Source organism: Bufo bufo, chromosome 6, assembly GCF_905171765.1.
Source record: "Bufo bufo chromosome 6, aBufBuf1.1, whole genome shotgun sequence".
Taxonomy (NCBI): Eukaryota; Metazoa; Chordata; class Amphibia; order Anura; family Bufonidae; genus Bufo; species Bufo bufo.
In genome coordinates, this window is record NC_053394.1 from 74,468,802 (window position 1) to 74,487,763 (window position 18,962).

Genomic DNA, 18,962 nt, shown 5'->3' on the forward strand with positions numbered 1-18,962 from the left:
GGGAACTTAAAGTGGCCCTGGAAAAAATACTAAAAGTGGTTCAAATTGATGGAAGACAGGGCCAGAAATACTGTATTGCGGCACATTAGACCAGCCCAACAGAGCCAAATACCACAGTCCATCACAAAACACTGCTGCCAGCAGCACAAAATACATCCCCAAACACTTCCACTGGCCGGCTGTGAGGGGGGCTCAGGTGGCCCCCTGGGCATCGGCTCACCGGGAAATCTCCCTGTAAGGTCTATGGCCAATCCGCCCCTGTGACAAAGCGGACTGGACTGTTATATAATAATGAATGCATTAAACTTGTGTGCCGCCACACACATTAGATAAATGTCGGCCAAACCCATCGATTTCAGCGGAACCCGCCGACCATCTAATGTTTCGGTGGGGTCTCTGACTCTACAGATGATGGGGGAGGTAAGGATTGAGCAGTTGGATTCCCTTTATTGTTAATGGGTATGGAAGGATCGGGAGAGATGACTGTCGGCCAAGTGAGGGATTGCCTGTCATATATCATGAGTATAACAAGTTTGAGGCCAGATTCAGATGGGTATATCCAGTCCATGTGGGAGCAATATCTCCCGGACTGAGCACTGCACCTCTGAAGTGAACTCACCGCATCCTGATTATTTATATGCAGGGTATAAAACCTAGATTTTTGTTTGGATTTCTCTGGGTTTTCTGCACCAAAAACCGCATGTTTTGCTGTACTTGTAAGATCTCACCCTTGTATTGTAAAGGGTGAAATCCACACAAAAAACTGCACAAACAATTGACATGTTGTGGATTTTACCATCCACATCGCAGCTCAGTTTTCACACGGGGAAAAAAAAAGGTGTACATGAGATGACCAGTATGGCGTCCCCATTCACTTCTATGAGATGGCACTCTGGCAGTCACTTGAACAGGCAGAGCCGTCCCCTAGAAGTGAATGGGGAGGCCATACTTGTAATTACACCTGCTCGCCACTGCCATTTCTGCGACAAGCAGGTCAACAGAGCAGAGAAGGCAGCGATCGTACGCTTCAAACAGCTGATTGGAGGGGGGGCCGAGTGTCTGACCCTCTCGGATCTGATATTGATGACCTGTCCTGAGGATAGGTCATCAATAGTTAAAAGCGGACAGCCCCTTTAAGTGTGACATTTGGTATAAAGTGTAACTGTTAGAGCCTCTAACTATGCAATGCGGCGTCTGTGTAAGGACACAAGAACTTCTCAGCTCTGTATTCTCTTCTGTTATTACAGGTCACTGGACTGGATCCCAAAATGCAGGACAAAGAAGGAGCTGAGAAAGGCTCATGTGAACGAGAGCGTGTCATCCAATGAACGGTGCTTTGTCTCTGCACACCCAGTCATCAGGAATTCATATACTGTACAGCAATAAACAAAGGCCGTTACTACAGATTATTTATTAGAAAGTACAATAAAGATAACATAAGATAACACTAACCATAAATACATACATATATTTATAAGCACTCGATAGTTTACATCATATAAAAGTCAGGAAAGAAGGGTTTAGTACTGAGCAGCAATTCTTAGTGTGACTGTAATACTCTCGGCTATACTGAATTGGAGCTTTGGGGCCATTCACCAGTTTGCCAAGACTATCAACCCTATTTTAGAAAGACTGAAGGAGATGCCGCCTGCACTGGCATCTTCCCGTGCAGTGCCGATGGCAGGCAGTCATATCGTGCAGCACTTGTTCCCGTAGTACTACAATCATCCATAACGCTAACCTGCCCTCTCAAATGACCCGAGCTGCAGGTTTACTGCCATAGGATAAGCCAGCACCAGACACATGCATTGTGGTTTATCTCCTGGTGAAACAAAGGATCATGTTAAAATCTACCATATTCTCGATACTACTTTCTCATGACAGTGGATATCAGAAGAAAGTTGAGCTGTTCTCTAGCTTAAAGGGGGTCCGTCGCGTCATTTAAACTTTTAGGCAAGGGCCACACGGCGGCACTGGTCGCGGCCAGGATCTCTGAGCGGTGATCCCATAGAAATGAATAGGATTGCCACGGCAGTTGCAAGAAATCCAACACGGCAGGATTTATTGCAACTGCCAAGGCCATCCCATTCATTTCTATGGGATCACCGCTGCTCATCGATCCTGGCCGCGACAGGTGTCGCCGTATAACCCTTGCCTTACCAATAGAACTACCAGCATTGCCCCACAGAAGATTGCAAACACATTCCAATCATATCTGTTTGCACTTTGGGCACACAACCAGTGCAGCTGATCACTGGTTTTAGCGGTCTTATGCCATACACCTCTGAGGCCAGTTATATGGTTATTGCTGCTATATACGGCTATGTCACTGCTGCAGCCCATAATGGAGGTAAGGACTGGGGAATTATGTGCTGTGTCAATGATCTATTATTTGAAAGTGTAGCTACATTGGAAAAACTTTCGATATGTCATGGTGACATATCACAGGTTTTGCTTGGTGGGGGAGCCAAGCACTGAGAACCAATCGCTAAAAGGAGGAGTTAGAAGCCCTCTCCTAAGCGCTCTCTCCTCGCTGCAGAAGACTTTCAATAGAGCCCGTCTTTAGCAGAGAGAGACCGATCTTGGCTGAGCACTTTATCTTCTTGTTTAAAGGCTATGTACACCTTTGCAGACAATTTTTTTAAATATAATTGCATTGTACTCATTTTGAGCTAAAAATAATTCTGTAAATATATATATTTTTTTAAATATTGAATCTTTTTTTTTCTGTACAGAGCCGACATACTGTAGTGGCAGCCTGTGGATTTTCTGTATTTTCCGTCATCTGGGAAGCTGACGGACTCCTTATCTCTGCTCTCTGACCTCCTAAACATTAAAGCTCAAACCTTATCTTACTGATAAGAATATGGCTTGAATAAGTGTTTCTGACCTCTTAGTAGTTTAGAGATAAGGGTTATTAGATGACAGCACAGAGTGAAAGTACCAGTCACACAGCTAGAAAAACAGCTTGGTGACAGAACAGCTCAATATTTTTAATAAAGGCCTATTGAAAAAATGATAAAATGAGTAACATGCAATCATAAAAATAAAAAAAAATCGCCTCCGAAGGTGTACATAGCCTTTAAGTTATTGGTTGGGGTGTAAGTAGTCAGACCCCCACCAATCATATGTCACTATGACATATCAAAAGTTTTTCTACGCGCAGTTACACTTGGACACGTTTAACACAATACCTTGCATGCAGGAGGAGGATTTTCTTATACAGGGTAAAGAACACATTGTGGCATGTCATAATTCTTCTTGCTATGAGCTGCATAGTAACCTGCTGGTTTTGGCAGATCATCTCTAAATGTCTCTGAAACCAGGGCCGATTTTCAGTTTTGCCTGGAGTGTTTCTTTAAAAGAAATCACAGAATGTGGTATACATTTGCAAGGAGGCCATGCTTTTAAAATAAAAAATTTTCAAATACATAACTTTATCCCCACCAACATCCATTTTCCAGAGGAAACATTACATGCGGTATGATTGGGTGACACTTTAACGGTAGTTTCACACACAGTGTTTTTTTTGTTTTTTTTACAGACCAAAACCCTGCAGCCAGATGTTACGTATTGGCAAATAGGAAATTATAAAATGCCCTACAAACACTGTTTGTTGTAGTCGTGTTTTAAGACAGTTTCCTCAAAGGGGTTGTGCCAACATTTAAACTGTATTTGAATATATTCAGCATGAAAAACGAATTACTGTTGTAATTTATTTTGTGTTACAAAAATTAGATATTCTTTTTTAGTAAAATGGCGCCCCCTAGTGTTTACTCTGTATAGTAATATTCACGTCCTTCTACTGAGCTGGTTGAGCATGGTCGCACATGCTCAGTTCCATCCTTCAACTGCAGCCAGCTGTATCTGTTAGAAGCTGTGACAATTTCAGGGAGAGGGCAGCAGCATAAAGGACACTGCCCCTATGAGAAAGGTCCATCCCCATGAGCTGCCAGCCTGGAAAAATCTAGCAACTGGAATAAGGAATGGAGGAAGCTCTGGATCCACGTAAGGACAGGGCTGGTTCTAGCTTTGTTGGGAAGACATTGTCATATACTGTATGATGATTTTCATTTTTTGTATCAATCATTGCAAAACCCCTTTAAGTTTTTTGTTGTTGTTTTTTTTGTCCCTTGGCATTATTCTCTGGGTGTGACTTTTTTTCAGGCATTTTCCAATAGATTATTCTCTATAGGGAAACAAAGGCTTGAAAAAAATGCAACTAAAACATACAGTAAATGTGACCAAAAAAAGGTATGTATTTTGCGATGTTTTTTCCAAGCCAAAATGGAAATGTGGAAGAACCCTAAGGCTTAGACCTGGAGGTGGAGACTTAGGCTACATCTACAAGACGACATTTGTCGTGCAACAATAATTCGCGCGACAGATAGGGCACAACTACACTGCAACATTTGTAGCGCAACATTTTGTTGCACTAATGTCGCGCGACAATTTTTATAATGGCAGTCTATGGTGTCGCACTGCAACATGCAACATGCTGCGACTGCAACGCAACAGTCGCAGAAAAATCCATCTCAAATGGATTTTCTGCGACTGTTGCGTCGCAGTCGCAGCATGTTGAATGTTGCAGTGCGACACCATAGACTGCCATCATAAAAATTGTCGCGCGACATTAGTGCAACAAAATGTCGCGCGACAAATGTCGTCGTGTAGACGTAGCCTTAGGCTACTTTCACACATGCGGCAGAGTGATCCGGCAAGCAGTTCCGTCGCTGGTGATCCGGCAATCTGCATGCAAACGGACAGCATTTGTAGACGGATCCGGATGCAGATCCGTCTTACAAATGCATTGCAAGAATGGATCCGTCTCTCCGTTTGTCATCCGGAGAAACTGATCCGTTATATATTTTTTTTCACATTTTTACCGGTCTGCGCATGCATTGCGGTATTTTTAATACATTTCAATGTAAATTAATGCCGGATCGAGCATTCCGGCAACTGATCCGGAATTTTGGACGGATATAATACCGCAGCATGCTGCGGTATTTCCTCCATCCAAAACGCCGTTCAGTGACTGAAATGAAGACATCCTGATGCAGCCTGAGCGGATTTCTCAGAATGCATGGGGATAAAACTGATCAGTTCTTTTCCGGTATTGAGCCCTTATGACGAAACTCAGTGCCGGAAAAGAAAAACGCAAGTGTGAAAGTACCCTTACTGTAGTGCAACAAAAAGCCAAACTACAGCTACAGTCCAATATGTTGAACTGCAGTCTTGTGGCCTGGCGTTGTCACTCCATAGTTAAAATCGACCAAAAGTGCTACAAAAAGTTTCTGTGTAACCCAGGCCAAAAACACCCAGATGCAGACTGCACCTTCTGAGTGCACTTGACAGACAAATCTATGCACTTGCTTTTGTACCTGCTTTTAAATCTTTTTTCATGTGTTTAAATATACAACAGATTATAGAGCTTCTATTCCATGATTGCATCACATTTCTGATGTACATTTAGTGTATGCCAAGAAAACTGCCACAGTACATGCTAAACGTGGCCATAGAGTTACATCAGCCAGATGAAGGCCAACATATTGTCCTTTGACCTCCATCTGGCTGGTATATGTCAAGAAAAATTTGGAAAAGCGTAATAGACTACACTATACCATACATTAGTAACCAGTAAAATATTATTAATGGGGTTGTCCAGCCTTTACTAAGTGATAGCCTATCCTCAGGACAGGCAATCACCAGTTGATTGTCCGACACCCCACACCCCTGTTGATCAGCTTTTTGGGTGTAGCTCCATTGGTGGAAGTTGGTGCCAGAACTACATAATACCGCTAAGCTTGTGTCAGACCCCCACCGATCAGATAGTGATGGCCTTTCCTGAAGAAGGCTATGCAACCCCTTTAACCGCATGGGTGACGGATGCCATTGTATGGCATACCTCACATACATCAGTTTAATGTGTGCGTTCCTGCATATACATTAAGCAGAAGCCATAAACTTGATGTGAACATAGTCTTTAGGTAGCTGTAAAATAAAATACATTGAATATAATACTTCCATAGATATTATAGAGGATAGACCATTTCATACTTCAGGAGAGGAGGTCTAGATTTCATAATTTCGGAATTTTCGCAGGAGGTCTGATGGAGCCTCGGCTGACCAGCGGAATCGCAGGAGAGTGAAAGCCGTGTCAGGACCTCCTATAATCAAATGACAAAGAAAAAAACGCTAGTATGGTTCACCCTGACGGTACGTGTCACAAATCTAATGCAATGACTTTCCATCACTAATGGAGATTTACACCTGATGTTTTGTCACTCAATATTTACAGTGGAGAAATGTTGATATATAGACGTGTACTGAGGAAATACGGTGAAAAAGATCCACTGATGTGTCTGAGATACATTTTTATACCGCTACTGAAATAAAAAGCACCTAGAGAGCGCACAAACCAGAGATTTGTAGATGGAGAGGCCATTGATCTTAGCGGCCCTTGTATTGTCAAGATGATCAGTAACAAAAATCTCTTGAGCACTGCTGAAGAGCCAGGAGTGCTTTAGGTCCCGTTCACAGGGCTCATTCAGATGGCCGGATGCTGTCCGCAAAAATGCGGATCTGTTTTTTTGCAGACAGTTCAGTATGTCTGCAAAAAAACGGATTGCATTCTGCATTTTTGCAGACTCATCAACTTCAATTAGGCCACGTCCTGTTTTTTTACTGACAAGTATAGGACATGTTTTATGTTTTGTGGAGCTGTAGAACAGAAGAAAAGGTCCCCATAGAAGTTGAATGGGTCTGCATCTAATCCGCAAACAAAAAAAACGGATCAGCATTTTTTGCGGATAGCATACGGCCGTCTGAATGAGCCCACAGCTGCATTAGGAATCGCCGGATGTGACCGTGTACTGCCGAATCCCCATCAACTATAATGAGATCCGGCCACTCCCTGGCAAATATGCCAGGAATCAGTCGGACAAAAACTGTCGGTACACGGTGATATCCAGCCATGCTGGATACGGTAAGCTCCGGTAGCCTAATCCTCAGCTGGATCAGGTTACTGGATTCTTATAGAGGCCTGTTCTGATAATCAGATTCCAAAAATATTTCATCTCGTTGTCAGGGGCCAGTCCAAATAATACAACCTAAAGTCTAATAGGCTTAAATTCTTGTATAATAGAAAGGAAGGTGATGTGTAAGAGGTCGTACATTAAATTTCTTAGAGTTCCAGTCTGAGGTTTGTGCATGGTGTTCATTGTCAGAATATGTCACAGGAGCAAGGATCCTATGGTTCCATCAGTGATGGAGAATGCAAGGACATTGGGGGGGTCATTGACTGGAGTTTTAGACACCGGTCTTAATACCCCTTGCACTGGATCCGCCGAAGTTATGACTTGCATTGATATAGTTAATATAATGGTGAGCATTACTTCAGATATTTGTATTTTATATTTTTGAATTTGTTGGATAACCCCCTTTCAGAATCTATTGCCTGTATTGATGTCAGTAAGCACACATGAGACATCATGTTTATCTGGGCAATACCAAAGAAAGGGAAGTGCTCCTAATCTCATAACGGGTAGCAACACATTTTTCGCTATGTTGGATCAGAGTCTTTCCATGTTCATACTTCCACATCATATCTCATCATTACCGGTGTTCTTTTGCAAGTAACTGAATTACTACAACAGAGCAGAAGAGCTTCCAGTTTCTTGACACTGGGTTTTGGCTTTTAACTTTGTTTCACGCATCAAGATAAAATCAGAAGGTACCGCGGATGAGTAATAAAGCTGTAGTAATTCAAGTCTGAAGGGTGACATATAAGAAGGACTTTTCACAAGACAAGCAGCGGCTTCAAGACCACATCGATCAAACACTTTATCTAATTGTGTCGTTACCTTCAGGACTTTTAGGTGACAGCATATCAATATGTTCTGGCGTTTTCTTCAACGTGTGATCCCCGTTTCCATCACTGATCTGCTTTTTCTTTTCTTCTGAGTTAAATGAAATGTCATCATGTGTTTCACTTGAAGATTTATCTGGTGCTTCCAGCATTGCTTCCTTCTTGCTGTTTACAGCCCAGTGCATTGACTAAAAATACAAGGGATTCATAATAAAAATTAGGTCAAACCTTTACGTCTGAATCTTCAAGCTTCTGTATCGTGTATTCATAATTTTTGTACAATTATCCATCTGGTGCTCATCTACTCCCCCCCCCCCCCCCCCCCCCAATGAACATTTTAAAGCAAAATTGTCTTTAATTGTTTTTTTTGTGATTACTATGGTTTTTACCAGATACGCTCATGAAGTTGATTACGTCATGTACATCTTCCCCGTGCCTTTTGTTTTTCAATTTAGACTCTCCTGACCAATTTTCACCATGTAAACCGATCCCTCTGGTTTGCTACATCCTAATTTTTTGCTGCGTCAGACGGTCTTCCAAACATGTTTAAGTAATTCAAATCCAGACAGCATGGAGTCACATACAAACATTTCCGGATAAATTAGGCTACCCCCTCTCTGGGTCTTGTTTTCTATAACGCTCCTGATTATGTGTTCCAATGAATATAACGTGACTTACCATTTTTATTGAATCGTTCAAAGCATCCCATTGTGGAAATGGAATCATGATTTTACTCCGTCTCCAATAGTCATAATGTGCGCGACTCTCCTCGTTGGTTAGGGTCTCTTTGGCCTGTTGAAGTTTCTGAAACTCTTGCACTACAGCAGAATAAATGTAGGAAGTGATGACAAAAATACATGGGAAATACTTATCCTGTATACATGGGAACACCTGAACAGGTTGGTTTTTAGACTAAGATGTCCATACAAGGTCTAATCAAAAAATGTAATGGGTTCTCCGAGCTACAAATATTGATGACCTATCCTCTGGATCAATATCTGATCTGGGGGGAAGGTGGTCCGACACTCACACCCCAATCAATCAGCTGTAGCCTGGAGAACCCCTTTCTCTAAGTGTAAATCCTAGTCCTGATTCTGTGAGCCAGGGGTGCTGAATGTTAATTCAGTATTCTCATTTTAAACATTGATGGCATATTACTAGGATATCTCCAGAATGGACCCCCCCCTTCCTCGTAGTCCGTAGTGAAGGAGAGTACACTGTGCGAGCATGGCCACCCTCCATTCACCACTGTGGAAGTTCAGAAAATAACAGACTACTGGCTCGGATATTTCTGGCAGTCCCATAGAAGTAAATAGAGAGGTGGCCATTTTCGCTTTCCATCACTGTTCTGGAGACGGGATCTGGTCCCAGAGGTGGGACCTGCATCGATCTGACTGTGATGGCATAGCCGAGCGATATGCCATCAATGTCTGAGATGAGACAACCTCTTTAGTTCAAGCTCCATGACTCCATTGAATGAGGGTGCAAGCTATTTTCTAGCTTGCTTCTGGCACTTTAAAATGCAATTTAATGGGTGCATTTGCACCCCATATTTCTGCTGGGGCAGAATACAGACTACCGCAAAGTGCGCCTTTTTTTTAAAATGTCACTTTTTACTTTGATTTTCCCTAATATTCATAAAAGTCATACAGTATTTTTAAAGGGGTTCTCCAGGCTCTTAGTATTCATGACCCTTTAAAGGGGTTCTCCAGGCTCTTAGTATTCATGACCCATCAGATCGGCTATGCGCGCATGCCGTCTCCTGTCTTTCTTCCTGCTCGCCACTGCTATATCGACAGCGAGCAGGAAGCGAGACGGTGCGCGCCTTCTCTTCATACAGCTGATCGGCGGGGGTGTCGAGTGTCGGACCCCCACCAATCTGATATTGATGACCTATCCTGAGAATAGGTCATCAATATTAAAAGCCTGAAGAACCTCTTTAAAGAGGTAACTGGAAAAACAGGTCTGCTGTTTTTCAGAAACAAGGCCATTCCTGTCCATGGGCTATGTCTGATATTGCAGATCAAATCTAATGATTGAGGCTGAGTGAACCTTGTTTTTTTTTTTTTGCCTAATACTGAACAACCCCTTTAAAATACTTTGGTTGAAAAAGGCTGTTTAGCCGAAACGCGTCACATCTGCCTGTATTTATGGCAATAAAGTGAGTGCTGATCCACTTCTTCTACTTACTACGTATTGACCCCCGTGTTCCGAAAAATGCTCATAGCAGCCAATCAGGTTCCACTATTTTTTAGTGATCTGGCTCGTTGCTATGGACAATGCAGACAAGATTTTTTTGTATCTATTATTATAAGGAAGGAATGAATGAGATACCTGCTTTTTGATTGCTGGGATGTTTGTCGGGATGGCACTCAAGGGCTCTGACTTTATATTCTGCGATAATTTGTTCAACCTGATGGAAAAACATACAGAGTCATTTGCTATTGACGTCTCTCTAGATCCGATGAGAACGAGCTTTCCACTTTCCGACAAAGGCCTGCTCTTCCCCCCGAGCAGCAGGCGCTGTCATGATTCATCTTCCTCTCCTGTTGTTATTATGGCCACGTTTTCCCTTAGTCACGGCTACCTACCTGATAACAAAGCTGTGGAATTAATTACCACTGTCAACACTGGAGAAGACAGAGGAACACGCACACAGGCGTAAATGCCACATTTTCCGGATTTGCTTTTCAACGCTGTTCTTCTGACCCCTCATCCTCTCTGGTATTTAATCATAAGACTCAGCTCTAATCAGAAGTATAAAATAGGAACTTTTTTATTTTTACTGTATATGTTCTGATGCCACATCAGTATGCCAGCCACGGTGCCCCCTCATTAACAGCCACAGAGGTGATGGCGGACAGTGAGGGTATACAGTATATACAGAGCAGAGGTGATGGCGGACAGTGAGGGTATACAGTATATACAGAGCGGAGGTGATGGGGACAGTGAGGGTATACAGTATATACAGAGCAGAGGTGATGGGGACAGTGAGGGTATACAGTATATACAGAGCGGAGGTGATGGGGCAGTGAGGGTATACAGTATATACAGAGCAGAGGTGATGGCGGACAGTGAGGGTATACAGTATATACAGAGCAGAGATGATGGGGACAGTGAGGGTATACAGTGTATACAGAGCGGAGGTGATGGCGGACAGTGAGGGTATACAGTGTATACAGAGCGGAGGTGATGGCGGACAGTGAGGGTATACAGTATATACAGAGCGGAGGTGATGGGGGCAGTGAGGGTATACAGTATATACAGAGCAGAGATGATGGGGACAGTGAGGGTATACAGTATATACAGAGTGGAGGTGATGGCGGACAGTGAGGGTATACAGTATATACAGAGAGGAGGTGATGGCGGACAGTGAGGGTATACAGTATATACAGAGCGGAGGTGATGGGGACAGTGAGGGTATACAGTATATACAGAGCAGAGGTGATGGGGACAGTGAGGGTATACAGTATATACAGAGCGGAGGTGATGGGGCAGTGAGGGTATACAGTATATACAGAGCAGAGGTGATGGGGACAGTGAGGGTATACAGTATATACAGAGCGGAGGTGATGGGGCAGTGAGGGTATACAGTATATACAGAGCAGAGGTGATGGCGGACAGTGAGGGTATACAGTATATACAGAGCAGAGATGATGGGGACAGTGAGGGTATACAGTGTATACAGAGCGGAGGTGATGGCGGACAGTGAGGGTATACAGTATATACAGAGCGGAGGTGATGGGGGCAGTGAGGGTATACAGTATATACAGAGCGGAGATGATGGGGGCAGTGAGGGTATACAGTATATACAGAGGTGATGGGGACAGTGAGGGTATACAGTATATACAGAGCAGAGGTGATAGGGACAGTGAGGGTATACAGTATATACAGAGCGGAGATGATGGGGGCAGTGAGGGTATACAGTATATACAGAGCGGAGATGATGGGGACAGTGAGGGTATACAGTATATACAGAGCGGAGATGATGGGGGCAGTGAGGGTATACAGTATATACAGAGCGGAGATGATGGGGACAGTGAGGGTATACAGTATATACAGAGCAGAGGTGATAGGGACAGTGAGGGTATACAGTATATACAGAGCGGAGATGATGGGGACAGTGAGGGTATACAGTATATACAGAGCGGAGATGATGGGGGCAGTGAGGGTATACAGTATATACAGAGCGGAGATGATGGGGACAGTGAGGGTATACAGTATATACAGAGCGGAGATGATGGGGACAGTGAGGGTATACAGTATATACAGAGCAGAGGTGATAGGGACAGTGAGGGTATACAGTATATACAGAGCAGAGGTGATGCGGACAGTGAGGGTATACAGTATATACAGAAGAGGGGTGAGGATATACAGTATATACAGAGCAGAGATGATGGGACAGTGAGGGTATACAGTATATACAGAGCAGAGATGATGGGGGCAGTGAGGGTATACAGTATATACAGAGCGGAGATGATGGGGGCAGTGAGGGTATACAGTATATACAGAGCGGAGATGATGGGGGCAGTGAGGGTATACAGTATATACAGAGCGGAGGTGATAGGGGCAGTGAGGGTATACAGTATATACAGAGCAGAGGTGATGAGGACAGTGAGGGTATACAGTATATACAGAGGTGATGGGGACAGTGAGGGTATACAGTATATACAGGAGAGGGGTGAGGGTATACAGTATATACAGAGCAGAGGTGATGGGGACAGTGAGGGTATACAGTATATACAGAGGTGATGGGGACAGTGAGGGTATACAGTATATACAGAGCAGAGATGATGGGGGCAGTGAGGGTATACAGTTTATGCAGAAGAGGGGTGAGGATATACAGTATATACAGAGCAGAGGTGATGGCGGACAGTGAGGGTATACAGTATATACAGAGCGGAGATGATGGTGGGCAGTGAGGATATACAGTATATACAGAGCAGAGGTGATGGGGGCAGTGAGGGTATACAGTATATACAGAGCAGAGGTGATGGGGACAGTGAAGGTATACAGTATATACAGAGCAGAGGTGATGGGGACAGTGAGGGTATACAGTATATACAGAGCAGAGGTGATGGCGGACAGTGAGGGTATACAGTATATACAGAGCGGAGGTGATGGCGGACAGTGAGGGTATACAGTATATACAGAGCGGAGGTGATGGCGGACAGTGAGGGTATACAGTATATACAGAGCGGAGATGATGGGGGCAGTGAGGGTATACAGTATATACAGAGCAGAGGTGATGGGGGGGGGGTATATATCACTTTGCCACTTTAAACTGTAAATAGCGAACCCACTATTTCCACCTTTTGCACTGACTATCCCAGAATGAGGAGTCATTTCCTTCTTGTGTGAATATGTGCTAGAAATACCTTCTTCAAAGGGCTTCTCTGATGTTTATATCCCTGCTTGTTAGAAGTGTCCCCCTACCAGGAATATAAAATAAATTAAAAGGATTGTGTACTTTCGGGACACCTCAGAAGTGCTAAGAGAACCTTGTGTAACTTGAAAACCACTTGTCAGCAGGTGTAGTGCCTATTAGGGTTAATCCTGCTGAATAAAATGATACCTCTAAAGATCAGCTGCACCATTCCCAAGAAAAAAACTTGTATTCTTTATGAAAATGAGCAGTTCAGTGCACTGGGGGGGTCTAGTCTTTTTTTTTCTCTGAAATTCAACAATCAATTTTCTGACAACAGGTATTATTTTAATCAGCAGGATCAACTCTACAATGCAACATGTCTGGTTTAATAGGGTTGATTCTGCTGGCATATCCTCTTTAACTCTGGCAGTGGAAAACCTGCATGTTATATAAAAAAAACTTTGATTGGTAGGTGTCTGAGATCTGAGACCCACACCGATGTTTAGAAAGAAAGGAGAGAAGTACTCACAGCGCGCGCTCTCTCTCCAAGCTGTACAAGACGAGAGAAAGACCGGCCCATTGACTTTCTATGGTGTCCGTCTCACTTCTTGTCCTGAGAGTGGGCATGCTAAGCGAGCTCTTCTCTCCCCTCACTCTAGAGGTTGGTCTCAGCGCTCAGACCACCACTAATCAAATCTTTATATACAGGTATGTCCCTATAACATCAAAAGTTTCTGAAAACACAGTGCCCCTTTATGCCCAACTCCTGCCAGGCAGGCAGGTCTGGACAGATCCAACAGTATGGCAATAAAGCCAAAAACCTGGATTGCAGGGGGCACAAGTAGGGCAGTCAGATGGGATTCAGAACATATCTGAAAAATGTTGCCAACAATTAGTCACTGGCCAATTCTATTCCGATCGTGACCACTGATCACTCTTTTCACAATGTAAGCAAAACGCGTCGGTGTGCAGACGTGACCTGGATGAACAATGGCCTTCAATATTGTCCATTCCACTCGCCATCAATATCAGCTTCCGAAATCAGAGTCTTGTTCAGTGTGAAGAGGAAGTAATAAGAAGCCATGATAGTGTCAGTGAGAAAACACGCATCATCCTTATCAGACCAATGAACCATCCACATCTTCTAGCCTATTGTTACTGTATATTGATTACTTTGACATAGGCTTTTGCCACATTATCTGTAGCCTAATGTTTCTCTTCTTAAAGGGAACCTGTCATCAACTTTATGCTGATCTCACTGAGGGCACCATAAAACAGTGACAGAAATGCTGATGTCAGCGGTGTGTCATTTATGAGCCAAAAGTAAGTGGTTGCCGAGAACCAGCATCATAATCATCGCAGCACAGGCCTTGAAAAGAGTCAGATCTACCTGAGAAGAGTCCTGGTTATTCCTAATCTCCTGCTCTCTCACCCATCCGCTGATGATTGTCAGTTCTCTCCTAGAGAGAAAGGGAGAAAACTAGGTAGAAGGCTGTCAGTCATCAGCAGGTGGGCAGGAGAGCAGGTATTCATGAATAACCAGGACTCTTCTCAGGTGGCCGTGACTCTTTTCCAGGCCCAGTCTGCAATGATTGTGATGTTGGTTCTCTGCAACCACTTACTTTTAACTGATAAATGACAGACCGCTGAAATCAACTTACCTGTGTCTACTTTATGCTGCCGTTAGTATGGACAGCATAAAGTTGATGACAGGTTCCCTTTAAAGAGCATCTGTCAGCAGGACTAATCTTATCAAATCAGGCATAAAGCCCTGTGGGGTTGATCCTGCTGAGTACCTTTCTTATGCTGATCAGTTGCACTGTTAACGAGATATCCTTCTATCGATACACATGCAAATGGGGACTTAACCACTGAGCAGTCGGCCTTAGCCACTTGGTGCACCTTTGCGCCTCTGCTGTGCAGCGATGAGCACACCCCTCTCCACGTGATTGACAGGGCCAGGCATCATCCGTGTCCTCTCACCTGGCCCTGTAATCCCCTTCCTTTGCTGTACAATACACCATTGGCGCATGTGCAGTATATCTGCTTCTGTACATGTGCCAAAGGTGGAGAATAAAATGAGTAGGTGATAGGATGCTGGTGATGCCTGGCCCTGTCAATCAAGGGGAGGGGGAGTGGCCTCTGCTGCACAATGGAGAAGCTAAGGTGCATTGAGGTGTTAGGGTCTGCTCCTCGGTGCACTTAAGCCTTCATTTGCATATACAATTCAAAGAAGGATTACTCATTAATGGCTCAACCAATCAGCATGACATGATTGCTTTTATTCACCAGGTTCAATCTTATCAGGTATGCCTGGTATGTTTTATATAGGAGTAGGAGTCAAGGACACTGCTCTGCAACTGGGATGTGCGATCCTTTTTATAATATGCTTATTAGGGTGCACAGAAGTTCTAGAGGGTTGCCCCTTTATTAGTCAAGACTGGATACAATGTATCAATCTCTCAGCTGTGAGATGTGTTACATATTCAGAGGATGTAAACAAGGAAGTTCCCATCTATTTCTTGGACCCTCATCTATCAGGAAAAAGGGGTCCCCACACAGACCTTAATTGAAAGGTGTCTACCCCTGCCTGAGACTCCTTTTATTGAGGTCTACTGCAGTTAACTCCCATGGAGAGAGATGCCTTCTAGCCTGGCCACGTTGAAGCCGAAGCACCAAACAGTCTCTGGGAGGTCAGGGAGTCCTATATATACTGAATTACTACTTCGGATGAGAATGTCCCTTTAAAGTGCATCTGTCAGCAGATTTGTACCTATGACACTGGCTGACCTGTTACAAGCTGAAGGCATCTGTGTTGGTCCCATGTTCCTATGTGGCCGCATTGCTGAGAAAAATTGTGTTTGTATATATGCAAATGAGCCTCTAGGAGCAACGGGGGCGTTGTCATTACACCTAGAGGCTCAGCTCTCTCTGCAGCTGCCTTGTCCTCTGCACTTTGATTGACAGGGCCAGGCAGTGTAAACTTGATCATGCCTGCCTGGCCCTCAGGGCGCATCAATTACAGAGAGAGCTGAACCTCAAAGAGTAATGACAACGCCCCCGTTGCTCCTAGAGGCTCATTTGCATATATAAAAAAAAATTCTCAGCAATGCGGCACATATGAACATAGGACCAACACAGATGCCTTCAGCTGCCAAGCGCCCATGTAACAGGTCAGTCAGTGTCATAGGTACAGATCTGCTGACAGATGCCCTGACCCCTTGAAGTCTTGAATACACTGCCTGAATTCTCTTTTGCGATCGATAGGGTGAACTCTTTGTTTACCACGATCTCTCTAACATCAGAGAAGAATAAAAGTGTGATTATCTTGTACACTTGCCAAACACATACAAAAAAAAACGAACAAACACATTTTTTTCCTTGAGTGATTATACAATATATTAGTATCTCCTCTTTCCTTGGAAATGTTGTTATAATGCGATGGATATACTAGAATATAATATAAACATACCGCCCAACTTTTTGGATGGTCAAAGAAGGACACTTACGGCTCATTGTGTGGCTCAGGTGGGTGATTGGCTGAGCAGCAGTCACAGGCATTTCTTACCTTGTATAGACACTAGCAGGAGCTGGGTTGCAGCGGGGACCAAGCACTGTCACCATGGAAGGGACGGGGTATTGGAAAGGTGGGTATAAGTTCTCTTATTATTATTATTATTATTATTTTTTGTTACTGCATCTGCAGTCTGGGACGGCTTTTTTCTTGCACTGGAATACCCCTTTAAATATTAGCACCAAATCAACTGATTATAGACATTTTAAGGTCCAAATTGCAAAATATAATGAAAAAAATATACAAGTTGAGGTAGGAACCAGTCAGTAAGTTTATTAGGTGATGCACATTGATTTCCCAGGTCAAAAAAGGGACATATAAGGAGCAAAATGGGACATAGGTACTTTGGTCAAAAACAGGGACTGTCCCTACAAAAAAGGGATAATTCTAAGGCACATATACATTATATATACATTACAATAAAATGTATTAACAGTACACAATAACGTGATTTGAAAGTATTATTTTATTTTATACTTATAACAAGTTATGTGGTGAAGAGACTTTATACAGGTGAAACTCGAAAAATTAGAATATCGTGCAAAAGTCCATTTATTTCAGTAATGCAAATTAAAAGGAATTGCATTAATGCAGCTTAAAATTAGAATTTTGTGAAAAGGTTCAATATTCTAGGCTCAAAGTGTCACACTCTAGTCAGCTAATGAATCCATACCCCCTGAGCAAAGGGGACCTGAGACTGTGACTTTGGGGTCTCATAAGCTGTAAGCCATAATCATCCAAATGATAACAAATAAAGGCTTGAAATATCTCGCTTTGCATGTAATGAGTCTCATATGTTAGTTTCACCTTTTAAGTTGCATTACTGAAATAAATGAACTTTGCACGATATTCAAATTTTTCGAGTTTCACCTGTATATAGGTCAAAACATAACCGTAAGAATGCAGCACTTACTGTGTCTGGTAGTTCTTTGGAATTTCTCCAAAAATACATCAAACAAGTACATTACTTTAATAACTATATATAATCATTTTACATGTCTGCTGGGACAATCGCAGAATTTTGGACATTTGTTCTCTCATTTTGAAGGATTAGTCAGAATGTGTTGAATTTGTCAGAATTTGCAAGTATATATTTAATGATATTGGACATGGGTATTTTTAATCAGAGGGATTATTTTCTTTTATGTTTCCGGTTGTTCAACTGTTACATTGGCTTTAAGAATGGATAAAAGATAGAGAAGTGCGAGCAGCGTCAACGATGCAATGTATTATATTCCATCTCATCACAGCCTGCTTTGCAAACACCACATTTACATACGCAGACATTTTCCAGACACACCACACTATCATAATAATGACCTATGAATAGTAATCTGACAACAGAACAGCTAGATGTATCAGCAGAATAGATAAGATGGACACTGACCGTGGAGAGCTCATCACAGCCCAGCAGAGTGTAATAATCCTCCCCCATAGCCTCCTCGGTGCTGTTCAGAATAGACTCCATCTCTGTGACAGGATGAGCAGCACACACCCAGCTCTGCTTCTCCTCACTTTATAATGGTACAGGGTGCTCCACAAGCCTTTATATAAGATGGGCAGCTCCACACTTGTTGCTTGCTATTGGCACTTGACAGGGGGTGAGGCTGCTTCTCTCGCAGTGCAGCCTGGGAGGTATAGTTAACAGAAAACCCAGCTTATTACATCTGTTTGCATACAGCATGAAAGGGAGCTGGTTTTGATTATAATATGGTTTCAGGTTGAGGTCATTGACTGGCAATAGCAACAGAGGACAGGAATCCACAAACATCCAAAGTGATATCACTATTACACTGTGGACGGTGATGCCATTTCACAATAGTGAAAAAAAGAGAGAAAATTGAGAATACAGTACATGTAAAGAAATGATACAGTAGGTGTAAACGAACAGTATAGCAGATGTAAACAAACGGTACAGTAGAAGTAAACAAACAGTATAGTAGATGTAGACAGTATAGTAGATATAAACAGTATAGTAGATATAATATATATACTGTTTGTCTACATCTACTATACTGTTTACATCTACTATACTGTTTACATCTACTATACTGTTTACATCTACTACAGTATAGTAGATATAAACAGTATAGTAGATGTAAACAGTATAGTAGATGTAAACAGTAAAGTAGATGTAGACAAACAGTATAGTA

General features: G+C 42.9%; 1 protein-coding gene across 1 annotated transcript; it reads right to left on the minus strand.

The window, feature by feature from the left end:
* Nucleotides 1-5,765: 5,765 nt before the first annotated feature.
* On the minus strand, nt 5,766-18,341 carry DNAJC12 (DnaJ heat shock protein family (Hsp40) member C12). The gene is made up of 5 exons (XM_040438951.1): nt 18,197-18,341; nt 10,202-10,280; nt 8,546-8,685; nt 7,863-8,055; nt 5,766-6,167 (listed from the first exon to the last, which is right to left on the minus strand). Exons 1-5 carry the CDS (start codon nt 18,275-18,277, stop codon nt 6,073-6,075), a joined length of 588 nt encoding a protein of 195 aa, XP_040294885.1. The 5' UTR covers nt 18,278-18,341; the 3' UTR covers nt 5,766-6,072.
* Between the last annotated feature and the right edge of the window lie 621 nt (nt 18,342-18,962).

Excerpts from the sequence above, each read along its gene's own strand:
- DNAJC12 (XM_040438951.1), bottom strand. The coding sequence starts at position 18,277 with ATGGAGTCTATTCTGAACAGCACCGAGGAGGCTATGGGGGAGGATTAT. Across the intron at positions 10,281-18,196 it reads GCTGTGATGAGCTCTCCACG|GTTGAACAAATTATCGCAGA; the intron begins GTCAGTGTCCAT and ends TTTTTCCATCAG. Across the intron at positions 8,056-8,545 it reads TGAACGATTCAATAAAAATG|TCAATGCACTGGGCTGTAAA; the intron begins GTAAGTCACGTT and ends TTGTATTTTTAG.